Consider the following 16,035-nt stretch of genomic DNA (forward strand, 5'->3'; position numbering starts at 1 on the left):
CAGCACTTTGGGAGGCCGAGGCCGGTGGATCACGAGGTCAGAAGTTCGAGACCAGCTTGGCCAACATGGTGAAACCCTGTCTCCACTAAAAATACAAAAAATTAGCTGAGCGTGGTGGCGGGCGCCTGTAGTCCCAGCCAGTCAGGAGGCTGAGGCAGGAGAATGGCATAAACCCGGGAGGCGGAGGTTGCAGTGAGCTCAGATTGCGCCACTGCACTCCAGCCTGGGTGACAGAGCGAGACTCCATCTCAAAAAGAACAAAAACAAAACAAAACAAAAAACAGAACAAAACAAAACAAAACAAAAACAAAAAACAAAACAAGATATGTGTAAGGATATTCTACGCAGTACTACTCGAAATGTCAAAAATTTGTAAATGACCTCAGTGTCAATATTGTAATTTCATATTACAATAAAGAAATGATGTATACTCCATCCATACAATAGAATATTCTGCTGCTGTTGAAAGAATGTGTAAACCTGTGTATACCATCATGGAAAGATGCCCATGAGTCATTGTAAAAGGGGGAAAATCATGTAGAGAACAACATGCAGATATGATCCTATTTCTGTTAAAAAATGTAACTGTATATGTTTATAAAAGGAAGGCATTAGAAAGATTTGGAAGGACATATCATAGACTTTTAAAAGGAGTTTTTTTTAAAAGGGGATTTCAGGGAGGGAATAAAGGTTTTCATATTTTATATACTTATACATTTTTTGAAAGATTTCCATAAGCATAAATTGTGTTCATTTATTACTTGAGCAGTTTTGTTTTAGAGAAAAATAAATAGCCTTTAATCCCAGCTACTTGGGATGCTGAGGCAGGAGGATTGCTTGAGGCCATGAGCTAGGCACCAGCCTGGGCAGCATAGAAAGACATCATCTCTAAAAAACTTAAAAAAACAATTAGCCAGGTATGGTGGCAGGTGCGGTGGCATTCACCTGTAGTACTAGCTATCTGGGAGGCTGAGGCAGGAGGATTGCTTGAGCCCAGGAGTTCAAGGCTGTGGTGAGCTATGACTGTGCCACTGTGCTCTAGCCTGGGCAACAGAGCAAGACCCTCATCTCTTAAAAAAAAAAAAAAAAAAAAAAGGCATGAAAAATGTTTTAAGGCTGTGGTTTTCAAAGAAATTCTGGAAGCCACAAAGACATTTTGGAAATAACTAGGGTGCCACGGTGGGGACAGAAGTTGGAGGGGTCCCAGGTCTCCCAGGCTCCCAAACCTTTTGCTTCATGAAGAAGTTCCATTTAGAAAAGTCTCTTTTACATTATAAGGGCTTCTATTTTTAAAAAATGAGTGTCTGCTGCTTAAAAAAATAAAGTCTGTCAACCGCTTGTATCAAGAGAGACAATTGTAAATATGTATTCACCCAACATCAAAGCACCTAAATATATAAAACAAATATTAATAAATCTGAAGGGAGAGATAGACAATAAAATAATAGTAGGGGACTTTAATATACGACATTCAACAATGTACAGGTTGCCTAGACTGAAAAGCAGTAGGGAAACAACAGACTGGAACAACATTCTGGACCAAATGGACCTAACAAATATTTACAGAACATACCATCCAATAGCAGCAGAATACACATTTTTTTCAAGTGCACACAGATCATTTTCCAGGATAGATCATATGTGAGGCTATAAAACAAGTCTTAATAAATTTAAGAAGATTGAAGTCATATCAAGTATCTTTTCTGACCACAATAGTATGTAATTTAAAATCAATAGTGGGAGGAAAATGGAAAAATTCACAGATACGTATAAATCAAATAATACATTTCTGAACAATCAGTGGGTCAAAGATAAAATCAAAAGAACAACAACAAAAAAATTATCCCAACCAAAAACACTGAATTGATTGGAGTTACTGATCTACCAACGGATGCTTGATTTATATTGCTGGTTGCATTTGAGGTTAGTTTCTCTGGGTCCTGGTGTAAGAGATGACTTGGGGGTGCAGGAGATCTAGGGGATGGGTAATAAATGTCTTCAAGAGGAAAGAGTTAATTAAGACTTACATTTGGCCAGGCGCAGTGACTCACGCCTATAATCCCAATACTTTGGGAGGCTGCAGGGGGGTGGATCACGAGGTCAAGAGATTGAGACCATCCTGGCTAACCTGGTGAAACCCTGTCTCTACTAAAAATACAAAAATTAGCTGGGCATGGTGGCGCACACCTGTAGTCCCAGCTACTTGGGAGGCTGAGGTAGGAGAATCGCTTGAACCTGGGAGATGGAGGTTGCAGTGAGCCAAGATTGCGTCACTGCAGTCTGGCCTGGCAACAGAGCGAGACTCCATCAAGAAAAAAAAAAAAAAAAAGACTCAGGTTTTGGGAAGAGGAAGACTGGATCCGCCTGGGAGGCAGGACTATGAGTGGGCATGGGTTAGCACTGGGAGTGGGGAACTATTTTATTTAACTCAGCCTGTTATTTTCACAGGGAAAATCTGATTCTTCAAGTCAGGGTTCTTACTTTTGTTTGTCCCCTTCTTGCGAACAACCTGACTCTTCTTAAAGAACCAATGCCTTTACATGCCTGTCTGTTCTTTGTTCTGCCCTGTGTGTACAATGCTGTTCCTGCAACAGTGGCTTCCAAGCTTTTGCATGAGCTCTCTCTTCTGGTGGGGACACCTAACGCTTCTCTTGACCTAGACAACATGTTCTGGAGCTTCTGCCTGTACAAACCGAGTGGCTCCAGGGAACCGAATACCAAATATTCCCTTGGATCCAAGTGGAGAAGTAGCCACCAATGTAAATTAAACAACAAAAAGACCAAAGCAAAACAAAAGACAACCTTGAAAGAAAGGATAAAAGTAAAAACAAAAAGAAAAGAAAGATTAAAAGGGAGGGAAAGGAGGAGGGAAAGGAAGAAGACTAGTATTCGTGTTAGGGAGACACAGTCCAAGAAGAGAGTTGGAGAACAGTCGAGCTGTGGATCCAGTGATGTGCTTCCAGAGCTTGCCAATTTCTGTGGTGTAAATACTCCCATGTGGCTGGCTGATTTCAAGCTACCTGTGTGATGTCACTGAATGTGGAGTTGGGAAGAGATGTGGGAAGGAGATGCCCACAACGGGCTCCCATGAATCTGCATAAGCTGTCTCTAGTTCTCCCCTGTTCAGATCCCACACAGCACATAGAAGAGCTCCTAAAACAGCCTACCCACCAAAACAGCAAAGGGAGTGGAAGAACATACAGGAATCTCTTCCCCACTGCCCAGCCTACTGCTAGTCTAAGACAAGGTGAAGGGCTGAGGCGTACTTTGGGTTCCAACAGGTGATCACAGGCTTCATGGTGTGGTGGGTGTGGTCGATAGTCAAGGCCTCCAGAAGCCAGTGGAGAGCACAGAGCTGGCGGAAGAGGGGCTCGCTGCAAAGACAGAGAGAGGGAACACAGTGGGATCCTGTTAGAACAACATTCTTCGCAAAAATAGCCATCAAAATAGTAGTGGTACTTGCTCCCAGTGAGGGAGTGGGCACCATGCTCCAGGCATGCATAAGTATTTTGCATGTATCATCTCATTTGGCCTTTGCAATGGGCCCATGAGATATTCTTTAGCCCATTTTACAGATGAGGAATCAGAGGCTCACAGGACTTAAGGAAGTTGTGCCAGGTCACCAGGCCAGTAGGTGATAGAGCCCATTTGGAATGAGATTATCCAATGCCAGTTACTGAGAATTTGTATATATAGCAGGGAGAGAAACAAGGAAGGGTCCCCCAGCTGGAAGTCTTGACTCAGGCAAATGAGAGGCTTCAAGGAAATCAGCATCCTATGTATGTCCAATTGTTAATCTGATAAAAGTACAATAAATAAATTAAGAGTGTGTAAAAAGTCTGGAAACAGCGTAACAGGGAAATTAGTGTGTTAATTGTTCTTTCCCCCCTAGATTAAAAATTGGATGCATTGCTTTACATTTATGAGTCCTTTGCCTGAAAATGTAGCTGGGTTTTGAAGAAAAACACATAGAGCGTAACACTTGCAAATGTTCACTAAAACACTGTTTACAAATATGTCTCAGGCTGGGAATGATGGTGCATGTGTGTGATCCCAGCACTTTGGGAGGCTGAGGCGGATGGGTTGCTTGAGCTCAGGAGTTCGAGACCAGCGTACAAAAAATACAAAAATGAGCTGGGTGTGGCGGCATGTACCTGTGATCCCTGCTACTTGGGAGGCTGAGGTAAGAGGATCGCTTGAGCCAGGGCGGTCAAGGCAGTAGTGAGCCAAGGTCATGCCACTGCCTGCCAGCCTGGGTGACAGAGTGAGACCGTCTTCAACAACAACAACCACATATGTTTCACTTACTTTTTCTGATTTTTTGGATACCTTGTATTAAACACCTACAAGGGGGCAGGTATTGACAGGGGCGTTTTATACACATTATTTAATTCTTCCAACAACCTGCTGGAGTATGAATTATTATGCACATTTTAGAGAAGTGGAAACTGAGGCTCAGAGGGGTGCAATCACTTTGCTGAAGGTCACAGAGCTTGTTGGTGACTGAGATGGTTCTCAGTATCATTTAAAGCTCACAATGAGGCCGGGCACAGTGGCTCCCACCTGTAATCCCAGCACTTTGGGAAGCTGAGGTGGGCAGATGACTAGGTCAGGAGTTCAAGACCAGCCTGGCCAACATGGTGAAACCCCCATCTCTACTAAAAATACAAAAATTAGCTGGGTGTGGTGGCGGGTGCCTGTAATCCCAGCTACTCAGGAGGTTAAGGCAGGAGAATTGCTTGAGCCTGGAAGGCGGAGGTGGCAGTGAGCCGAAATCACGCCACTGCACTCCAGCCTGGGTGACAGAGCAAGACTTCATCTCGGAGAAAAAAAAAAAAAGCTCACAACAACCCTATAGGTAATATACCGCCCCCACCTCCTCTTTACAATGGGGGATGGGAGGCTCAGAGAGGGACAATGAGTGACTTGAGGTCACACTGCTAGGATTAGTGAGAATTTGAACCAGTGTCAGTTTGACTCCACGTCTGTGCTCTCACGGGCCTGGACTCTGAGGAGGTGCTGATGAAGCCGATGCAGTGGGCACCCTGAGAGCGAGGTCAGGAGAGGGTTAACCTGCTGCCTGCGTTTTTCCTGGAAACAAGGTGGAGTCCTGGCCAGCCACCCCTCTCCCTGCAAGATTTCTCCTCTTGCACTAATGGGCCAGATGCCTCCATTAAGAACCTGTGTAATTGCTCTTCTCTGAAACTGCATCCTGCCCTCATCAACACTCCCCAGGGTTCCTAGGCCTGGTGTTTTCAGGGGCAGGAAGGTATCTCTGCTCTCTGTTTCCAGGAAGGCACCACTTCAGAAGGTGATACCCAATCCCTGGGCTCAAGCGTGGAGCTGGCCCAGGGTTATCCCGGCTAATCCCTTGAGAGGCAGGCATTTCACTCAGCTTGAAGCAGGCAGCCCTGCCCTGCCCCACCCCCTCACCTCTGTGTACTAGGGTGACTGTATCCACCAGGTCTTTGGAAAACTACGGTGAGAAACTCTTTCCTTTCTTCCCTGGAGTCTTTTCCTTCCACAAATTATTTACTAAGCGCCTATCATTCCTTTACTTCTAATTTAAGAGACTTGTAAGCCCAGTCTTTTCCATTTTTTTTATTAAATAAAACTTTTTTTAAGAGACAGGCTCTCATTCTATCACCAGACTGCAGCCTCCAACTCCTGGGCTCAAGTGATCCTCCTGCCTCAGTTTCCAGAGTAGCTGGGACTGCAGACACGCATCACCATGCCCAGCTAATTTTTAATTTTTTTTTTTTTTTTGTAGAGATGGGGTCTTCCTATGTTGCCCAGGCTTGTGTCAAACTCCTGGCCTCCAGCGATCCTCCTGCCTTTGCCTCCCAAAGCTCCGGGAGTATGGGTATGAGCTATTGCACCTGACCCCTTTCCAATTATTGTCTCTTTCTTCTCTCTTAACACCTTTTTGGGCCCTACAGGTGACAGCATTTTGGTAGCATTGGGCACATAGGACCTGTCCAGCATTTAGCAATGGCAGCAGCTAGCTGTGCCACATGCCTGGCAGTGGGCCATGAGCACCTCACTACACCCTCCCCATAACCCTAGGAGGTTGCGAGAGGCCGGGGCAGAGGCCTATGGGTTCTTCTGTTTTGCAACTTGGAGCCCCTGCAGACCTGGGCTTTGGGATATGTGGGGTGGGGAGGGAAATAAATGAAGTGAATTGGTGAGATGGGGTCTACTTGGTCACAAGGTGGTGGAGGGGATGTGGGGCATGTGAGCATCAGATTCATTTCTGCAGATGACAAGAACAGATGCAAACCTGACCCTCTCCCTCTCTTGCTTAAAATCTTCAAACTTCCTAAATAATTTGTAATCGGCTGAATTGTGGACATCCCAGATTCATTTGTTGAAGCTCTAACCCCTGTACCTCAGGGTGTGACCGTGTTTGTACCTCAGGGTGTGACCGTGTTTGTAGATGGCACCTTAAAGAGGGGCTTCACTGAAAAATGAAGCCATTATGGTGGTCCCTAATCTAATCTGACCGGTGTCCTTATAAGAGGAGGAAATTTGGACGCACAAAGAGACACCAGGGCTGCGAGCACTGAGAAAAAGACCATGTGAGGACGCAGAGAAGAGAGGGAGAGAGCCATCCTCCAACCTCGAGAGGGTTGGGAGAAACCAACCCTGACAGCACCTTGATCTTGGGCTGTCAGCCTCCAGAACTGTGAGAAAATACATTTCTGTTCTTTAAGTCACCCAGTCTAGTAGTTTACTGTGGCAGCCCCAGCAAACTAATGCTCTGACACACATGAGGCCCCGTCTGCCTCTCCAGCCTTGAGTTGCCCTGCCTGTTCCTTGTGCCATCTGCCGCCTGGCAAAAATCCACTCAGTCGCTCAAGCTCAGCATGCTCGCTCTTTGCACCGTCCAGGTTAAACTTCTAGCTTTGCCATCTACTGGCCCTGTGGCCTTGGCCAAATTACTTAACTTCTTTGAGCCTCAGTTTTCTCATCTGTAAAATGGAGGTAATTGCAGTACCTCTCTTAAAAGGTGAGAGTGAGGGTGAGGTGACATGCTTAGCACTGTTCCCTGCTCATGATACATGTTCCTGTTCCTCTTCTTTCTCGACTCTCAGTGATTGGGCTTCAGCTCTCATCTCCATCCAGAAGCCTTCCTTGATTGCTGTAGGTCTGGGCTGGGCTTACTCTAAGGAGGTTCTAAAGCATCCCCATCCCTACAATGTGTCCTCCTTGTCCTCACCTTTGGGTTCCTGCTCTACTGTAACTACCTGTTTACTGGACTCTCCAGCCCTTGAGCCTACAACCTGCAGTCTTGTCCACCACAGGGTGCTCTGTGCTGAGCACAGAGTAGGCTCAATAGATTTCCAGTTACTAATGGAAAATGGTGGGAATGAATTGGTTCAGATCTGATATTTTCTGAACTGATAACTTGAGCACAATTCCTTTTTTTTCTTTTCTTTTCTTTTCTTTTCTTTTCTTTTTTTTTTGAGACAGGGTCTCACTCTGTTGCCCAGGATGGAGTGCAGTGGCGTGATCTTGGCTCACTGCAGCCTCTGCATCCTGGGCACAAGCGATCCTCCTACTTCAGTCTCCTGAGTAGCTGGGACTACAGGCATGTGCCACCTGCCCAGATGGTTTTTGTATTTTGTAGAGATGGAGTTTTGCCATGTTGCCCAGACTGGTCTCAAACTCCTGGGCTCAATGCCTCGGTTTCCCAAAGTGCTGGGATTACAGACATGAGCCACTGCACCTTGAGCACAATTCTTATATACAGAACCACTGAGATAATAAACAGTAGTAACAAAAACAACAACAACAGAACGACAAAGTAATAGTAATGGTGAATACTTCCCGTAAGAGTCCTTACTGTATGCCAGACACTGTTTTAAGTGCCCAATATCCATTAACTAATTTCATTCTTATAAAATCCTGTGAAGAAGGTACTATTATTATCCCCGTTTTGCAGATGAGGACACTGGGGCATAAAGGGCCATGTGACTTATCCAAGGTCACAAAAGACAGCAAATGGCAGAGCTGGAATGTGAGCCCAGGCAGTCTGGCTTCCGAATTCATGCTCTTAATGACAGTGTGGATGTTGTCTCTTGTTAGAGGGTAGAGACTCCCTTTTCATCAGAATAGGGTTTCATCTGATAGATCTGCTCCTTTTCTCCATTTATAAAAGTGCCCTAAACCTGATGATTGCTCATCGAATCTGCAGTGAAAAAAAAAGTCCCCAGAAACATGCTTGATAGAAATCGGTCTTTTCTCATAATGATCATGTGTCAGGTCATAGCATAGTATCTTGGATTTTATCAAATTAAAAGAGAGAACATTTACTTTTTTAAATGCAGGGCGTAGGAGGTGAAAATGCTGAACGGGGATACACAAAGCCTGCTTCCGAAGTCCCTGAGCTCAGAACTCCGGGCGAGTGCCAGTGGTCAGCACACCTGAATAGCTCACTCTATTAAAACTGCTGTACCAATCAGAATCCCAGTGGGCATAAACATCTCTGAGAAGAAAACATTTTTTTTTCTTTTACTAAGAGAAATTGGAAAATGCATTCAAAGCCATTCCAAGCACCCCATGCTGATTGCCAAGGGCAAATCTGGACACAGGTTGCAGGCATTGCACTTGCTGCCCAGTCACTCATTAAAGGCTGTGGGGCACAGCCCAGCCATCTAAGAGGGAAAAACGAGCGGCTGTTTCTCATTCCTAGAGACCACCCCCTTCCCTTTTTAAAGGTAAAGGTCGGTCTCTTGTTACATGATTGAATTGATCCCTACACAGTCGATTTGGAATTATCAGCCACTTTGGGGATCAATCACACAGGGATTGAGGGGACTGACCAGACACTAATCTGCATTGGCTGATGTGACAACTGAGAATTCAGGAATCACCAGGCAGGGCCGGCCCTGGTGCCTTTTGGTAGACTGATTACAACAGCGCCATCCCTCTCTGTTTTGCACACTTTGAGATGTGACTTTGCTGCTTCCCCCCATCAAGAAGGGAAGTCTTTCCCCACACTCCTTGTAGCTAGACTGGCCTGGTGACTTGCTTTGGCCAGTGGAATGTGGTGAGAGGGTAACTGTGGTCATTCTGAGCCCAGTTCACAGATGGAAAATGCAATAATCATCATCATCACCATCATCATCACCATCATTGACCTCAAGGGGCTTTGGGTACTTAGGATCTTGTTCTTGGAACCCTTTCTGCTTGCCATGTGAACAAGTCTGAGTTTGCTTGCTGGGTGTTGAGAGACATTCAGCATCTCACCCATGTCACCCTGGCCAGCAACCAACCAACAGACTTGTGAGTGAGGCCATTCGAGATCAGCCAACCTCCAGCTCACCCATCAGCTGGGTGTAGACACATAAGCACATCCAGCCAAGATTAGCTGAGTCAGCCTGACCAGCAGAAACACCCTGCTGACATGTAGACTTGGGGGCAATACTAAATTGTTGTTTGAAGCCACTCCATGTTGAGGTGATCTGTAATACAGCCATAGCTTACTATACAGTCACCAAATGCAGCCAGAGCCTTTGAACAGCTGAGGATAAGAAAAGGCAGCCTTCAGTGCTGGACAGGGTCTACAGCAAACTACAGCCAGTGAGCCTGCCACTTTGGTTTTGTAAATAAAACTTTATTGGAACATAGCCACATCCGTTGTAGTTTTCATACTACAACAGCAAAGTTAAGTGGTTGCAAGGGAGACCAACTGGTCAGCAAAGGCTAAAATTTTTACTGTCTGGCCCTTTAAGGAAAAGTTTGCTGACCTCTGGTCTAATACAAATATGAACCACATCTACTGCAATACTAATACTAATACTACTACTACTAATAATAATATAGCCTATGTAACAAACCTGGTATAAAGATCTGACTTAGCTGACAGGAGATCAAGATTCCTGTTGTGATTTCGCAATTACAAAAATGTGGAACCAACCCAAATGGCCATCAATCAATGAGTGGATAAAGAAACTGTGGCATATATATATATATGATGGAATACTACTCATCCATAAAAATGAGTGAATTAATGGTATTTGCAGCAATCTGGATGAGGTTGAAGACTATTATTCTAAGTGAAGTAACTCAGGAATGGAAAACCAAACAATATATTCTCACTCATAAGTAGGAGCTAAGATATGGGGATGCAAAGGCATAAGAATGACACAATGGACTTTGGGGACTCAAGGGGAAAGGGTGGGAAGGAGGTGAGGGATGAAAGACTACAAACTGGGTGCAATGTGTATGTCCCAGGTGATGGGTGCACCAAAATCTCACAAATCACCACTAAAGAACTTATGTAACCAAACACCACCTGTTCTCCAATAACCTATGGCAATAAAAAATTAAAAAAAAACAAAAAACCCTGTTGTGAGACTTTGGGCAAGTTCTTTCCCCTTTCTGGGCTTTAGTTTTCCCATCTGACACTGACAGAAGATGGGTAAGAAACTCTCCCCATCACTTCATAGCTGATTTAAGTAAGCCTCAATGGCTCAGACCAAATAAATTGTGGATGGGACTCAGGGATATGCATTCTCAGAAACATTTCCTCCCTGCTCTCCCCCTACCCCCAGATGATTCAGATGCAAGTGAAAGCCCATTGGTTCTATACCAATTGGTTTCAGAAGGCTTGTCCATGGGAGAGATGGGCAGAAGTGCAAGTGTATTCAAGAGACATCATGAGAAGTTGCAAGGCCTATTTTTGCAAGGAGATGCTTTAAGAACATCAAGCTTAGGCTGCCGGCTGGAATGTTATAATCACAATACCAATCAAAGAGAGGTAGGAGGACAGTGCGATGGCGTGGAGTGGGATGGGGCTTATTAATGACTGAAATATTAGGGAGGGATAAGGATGTGTCCGACACAATGTGATGATGATAGTAATGAGGATGATGGTGATGATGATGGTGGTGATGAGGATGATGGTGATGAGGGTGGTGGTGAGGATGATGGTGATGTTGATGGTGGTGAGGATGATGATGATGGTGAGGATGATGGTTATGATGATGATGGTGGTGAGGATGATGATGATGGTGGTGAGGATGATGGTTATGATGATGACGGTGGTGAGGATGATGGTGGTGAGGATGATGATGGCGATGATGATGGTGATGAGGATGATGGTTATGATGATGATGGTGGTGAGGATGATAGTGGTGAAGATGATGGTGATGATGGTGATGGTGATGATGATGGTGGTGATGATGATGGTGGTGAGGATGATGGTGATGATGGTGATGATGATGGTGGTGAGGATGAGGATGATGGTGGTGAGGATGATGGTGATGATGATGATGGTGTTGGTGATGGTTTTTGCATCTTCCATTCATGAACTAAGTACTCTTNTGATGGTTATGATGATGACGGTAGTGAGGATGATGGTGGTGAGGATGATGATGGCAATGATGATGGTGATGAGGATGATGGTTATGATGATGATGGTGGTGAGGATGATAGTGGTGAAGATGATGGTGATGATGGTGATGGTGATGATGATGGTGGTGATGATGATGGTGGTGAGGATGATGGTGATGATGGTGATGATGATGGTGGTGAGGATGAGGATGATGGTGGTGAGGATGATGGTGATGATGATGATGGTGTTGGTGATGGTTTTTGCATCTTCCATTCATGAACTAAGTACTCTTATTAGTGATTTTCTTTTGTTTGCCATCTTATGATTTCACTCTTGCATTCTTTTACTCTTCACGTATAGGAAACTTGGTTTGCTAAATATATTATGAGCTCCTTAAAGGCAAGGCTTTGGGATATATGTTCTATGTAGTGTGTGGTGATGAAAGCTTGGGCTTTGCAGTCAGACCAACCTGACTCAGCAACACACTGACCTCTGTGACCTTGAATAGGTGAGTATATGTCTCTGAGCTTCTGCTTTCCCATCTGCAGAGAGGATAATGATACACCTACACAATAGGGAGGCTGAGAGGACTGAGTGAGATAATGCTACAGAGTGATGAGGAGTGGCCATTATCACTGTGAACACTGTAGGAGCCTAATAAATATTTGACAAATGAGCAGACAGAGAAGTCTGTAATCATTGTATCACATCTCTAAATGAATCCATTGCCCTAAAGCAGTGGTTCTCAATGTGGAGTGTGTGTGTCTGTGTGTGTGTGTGTGTGTGTGTGTGTGTGATGTGGGGTGGGGGCTCATGCACTTTTGCTCCCAGGGGACATTTGGTAATGTCTGGAGACATTTTTGGTTGTCACCACTGGTATCTAGTGGGTAGAGGCCATGGATGTGGCTAAACATCCTACAATACACAGGACAGCCTTTCACAACAAAGAATTAATTATTTCTCTCAAAATGTCAGCCGTGTCAAGGCTGAAAAGCCCTGCCCTAAAGTCAAAAGCGTGTATCCCTGTGCCTGAAATCTTCCAGCTGAAAAGTGCTAACTGGTGAAAAAGAAAAAGTTGGGCTTGAGATTTGGAATAGACACAAGGGGAACAAGATGTCAAGATTTTAGAAAGCAAGAGTGTTCTTTGGAAGGATGATTAGCTCCTGTTGCACCATGCAATGATGAGTTCATGCCTCGGGTCAGAAAACTGGAGGGGCTTCTCCAGGAAACAGCTCCTTGAATCTTGGGGAAAACGTGTCCCCTGAGCACAGGCTGAGATGTTCTTACACACACTCGACGAGGGCTGTAGACAGATTTTATCAGGCTTTGCAAACTATTTGACATTAGAGCGTCTGGCTTGGTAAGAATTGAAATGACTCAGTCCCAGCTGATTTGCCACTTAGCTGTAAACCACTGTGTCTACTTTCTGTTATTTTTATATGCCAAATAGCTTTGCCAGCTCCAGGCTCCATGTCCCTTTCAAGAGGACAAAGGAACAGCTCCCGACATGACAGCTCGTTGAGTCATTTCAGTTCAGCTTCAATTTATAAGCTAGCAAAGCAAATGAGCCAGAGGTGAGACTGCTTACACGTGAGCCTCGGGTAGCGAGGGAGAAATGATGCAGCTGTGGACGGGAGTGAACGGGCGATGTGTGACTCTAGCTCCCAGCATCTTCGGCTTATCATCATATGTGCTGAAGGACAAGCAGACAGAGAAACAAAGTGAACAATGATAAGTAGCTTTGAACACCTTCTTCTCTTGCTACGGTCTATTTGGCAGATATAACTGGGCACTTACTGTGTATCAGGCAAATAATTCCTGCTGGAGGGATGAGGGTTTCAGATGCAGTTCCTTAACAGAGCATATAAAAGTCCCTGCCCTCAGTCAGGTGCAGTGGCTCACTCCCTGTAATCCCAGCACTTTGGGAGGCCGAGGCGATCAGGAGATTGAGACCATCCTGGCTAACAGGGTGAAACCCCATCTCTACTAAAAATACAAAAACAGCTGGGCATGGTGGTGGGCGCCTGTAGTCCCAGCTACTTGGGAGGCTGAGGCAGGAGAATCGCTTGAACGCGGGAGGCAGAGGTTGCAGTGAGCTGAGATCGCGCCATCGCACTCCAGCCTGGGTGACAGAGCGAGACTCCATCTCAAAAAGAAAAAAAAAAGCAGTCACTGCCCTCATGGAGTATATAATCTTCTAGAAGAGCCAAGAGAATAAACAAGATAAATCATGTGGTATACTTGTATATTACACTAGGGTTGGAAATGTTTGCTTCAAGGGCCAGATAAGGTATACTTTCAGCTGTGTTCTGTAAATAGCAATTTAATACTATATTTAGGTGTTTTTTCTTCCACCATTACAGCAGAGCAAATCATTTCCATTATAGAAAATAGGGTTTTTTTTGGGGGGGGTTGTTGTCATGCTTGAGCCATATGATATATATAGTTTGAGAGAGAATCTCACTGTCACCCAGGCTGGAGTGTAGTGGTGTGATCTTGGCTCACTGCAACCTCTGCCTCCTAGGTTCAAGTGATTCTCATGCCTCAGCCTCCTGAGTAGCTGGGATTACAGGCATGTGCCACCATGCCTGGCTAATTTTTTATATTTCTTAAGTAGAGATGGGGTTTTGCTGTGTTGGCCAGGCTGGTCTTGAACTCCTATCCTCAAGTGATCCACCTGCCTTGGCCTCCCAAAGTGCTGGGATTACAGGCGTGAGACATCGCACTTGTTTGTATGGTATATATTTTTTTGTCCATGGCCAAATTCAGCCCACAGGCATATTTTAATTAATCCACTCTTTTTTTTCTCTCTGTCTCTCTCTGTCTCTGTCTCTCTCTCTGTCTCTCTCTCTGTCTCTCTCTCTCTCTCTCTCTCTCTGTCTCTCTCTCTGTGTGTGTGTGTGTAATTGAATCAATTGTCTATATTTTAAAATTGGGAGATGTCACATAAAAATGGAAAAACTTTGGCCTTCAAAAAATTGAAAGCTCTGGCCACTCGGGGCCTGTGTTTCCACTGGCAAGAATGATGGGCCACAGACAGCTTTGAATGAGGTGTGTGCTTCCTGAGTTACCCCAAACACAATCATCTCTGGTTCTCACACTCTGCCTTTCTTTCTAATTCATGCCATCTGCCTGTTACCTGAAGGCCTTTTAGTTTCTGAGCCGCAGTCTAAGTACTTTCATTGATTGGATCATTGACAGGTTCCTTGATTCATTCATTTCTACCGATAATTATTGAACCTCATCTCTGAGCTGGGGGCTAGCCAATACAGCAATGCATGAAACAGATCCAGCCTCTCCTCTTCTGAAGTTTAGAGTCTAGTTGGGGAGATGGGCATAACCAAACACACAGTTGTGATAACTGTTCCAAGAGAAAGTGCTTTAATAGCCTAGAATAGTAAATTTGACGAAATGGAAGCCAGGGAATACTATACTTCCTTGAGGAAGTTGTGGAAATTTCAAAACATGTCCCCCAAATTCTTTGAAACTTCTCTAATCAAGAGGTAGGTCTATGTTCATTTGGCTCTGTGACCAGCTGACCTAATAGAATGTGCCAGAAGTAATGTGATTCTGGGCACCAGGAACTGGCAACCTCTCCTCCCTGTGTCCTGGGATGCTCACTCAGTATTCAGCTGCCATGCTGTGGGGAAGCTGGCAGCCTGTGAGGAGGCCCACAGGGAAAGGAACCGAGTTCACGAACTGACAGCCAAGTATAACTTGCCACCCATGTGAGTGAGCTGTCTTGGAAATGGGTCCTTTGAGCTGCCCCTCTGAGCCTTACTCAAATTGCAGATTTATGAGAGAAAGCAGTTCTGATTATCTTGAGTTAATAAGTTTTAGAGTAGGTGTTCATGGCGATAGTAACTGTAGCAGAAGTAAATATTGAGTTGAAATCTGAAGGTTGAATGGAAATTAACTGGGTAAATGGAGGAAGGAAAGACCTTTCAGCCAGAGAGAACAGCATGTGTAAAGACTCTGTAGAGGAGGCCGTGTCATGACTAAGAAAGTAGGAGAGTGGGGCTGGGGTAGAGGGAGTAAGAGGAGGCTATGAGCTGGGGCTGGAGAGGCAAACCACAGGCTAGACCATCCAGGGCCTTGGAACCCCTGCTCAGACTTTTGTGTTTACCCTGCAAGGAATGGCAACCATGGAGGGTGTTAAGCTGCGTGCAATTTATATTTTGAAAAGATCACTTAGCTTGGGGCTTAGCATGGGGAATGGGATGGAGGGGGCCAGTGGAGATGATGCTGGGACACAAGTTAGGGGTATACCTTCCTCCTGGGAATTTGAGAATAATTCTGGGATCACAGAGTTAACACAAATTAGGACCAGAATCTAGGTCCTTCAATGTTCACTTCCACTGACTCTTTATTCAACCCTAGAGCTGAGAAAACCACAAGCAAATACATTGCTGTGATCTTTTCTTACTGGCTCAACCATGCTTCCAGTGGTTTAGGATATGTGGAAATTAACCCAGCTTTTACATTCCTAATCTCTGGTTTTATGTCTTCTCTCAGCCACAATAATAAAACAAATTCTACCCTTCATTTTCCCCCCCACCTTTTCAGCTGAATCTGCAGCTGAAAAATGAGGTCACCGAGCACACTGGGAAAGACTGCTTGCAGGCAGAAATCTTTGAGGACGTGCTTGATTTTTTTTTCCCCTGCATAGTTTGTCAGACTTAAAATTTTTGTCT

At 44.9% G+C, this 16,035-nt stretch overlaps 1 protein-coding gene across 12 annotated transcripts in view; it reads right to left on the reverse strand.

Annotated features, from left to right (window-relative positions):
* The window catches only part of CCDC60 (coiled-coil domain containing 60), a 210,808-nt gene that overhangs the window by 56,540 nt on the left and 138,233 nt on the right, over window positions 1-16,035 (reverse strand). For 9 of the 12 annotated variants that reach the window (XM_017879068.1, XM_017879066.1, XM_017879073.1 and 6 more), the window contains 2 exons: window positions 12,930-13,034; window positions 3,267-3,374 (listed from right to left, as the gene is read on the reverse strand). The exons of 1 other annotated variant lie outside the window; for it this stretch is intronic. In XM_017879068.1, the coding sequence (XP_017734557.1) occupies window positions 3,267-3,374; window positions 12,930-13,034 (213 nt within the window). Of the gene's footprint in view, window positions 1-3,266; window positions 3,375-12,929; window positions 13,035-13,138; window positions 13,205-16,035 lie in introns of those variants that run through there. 2 more of the 12 variants (XM_017879076.1, XM_017879070.1) reach the window with 2 other exon arrangements.

This window comes from Rhinopithecus bieti, unplaced genomic scaffold, assembly GCF_001698545.2.
Source record: "Rhinopithecus bieti isolate Rb0 unplaced genomic scaffold, ASM169854v2 scaffold_11938, whole genome shotgun sequence".
NCBI lineage: Eukaryota > Metazoa > Chordata > Mammalia > Primates > Cercopithecidae > Rhinopithecus > Rhinopithecus bieti.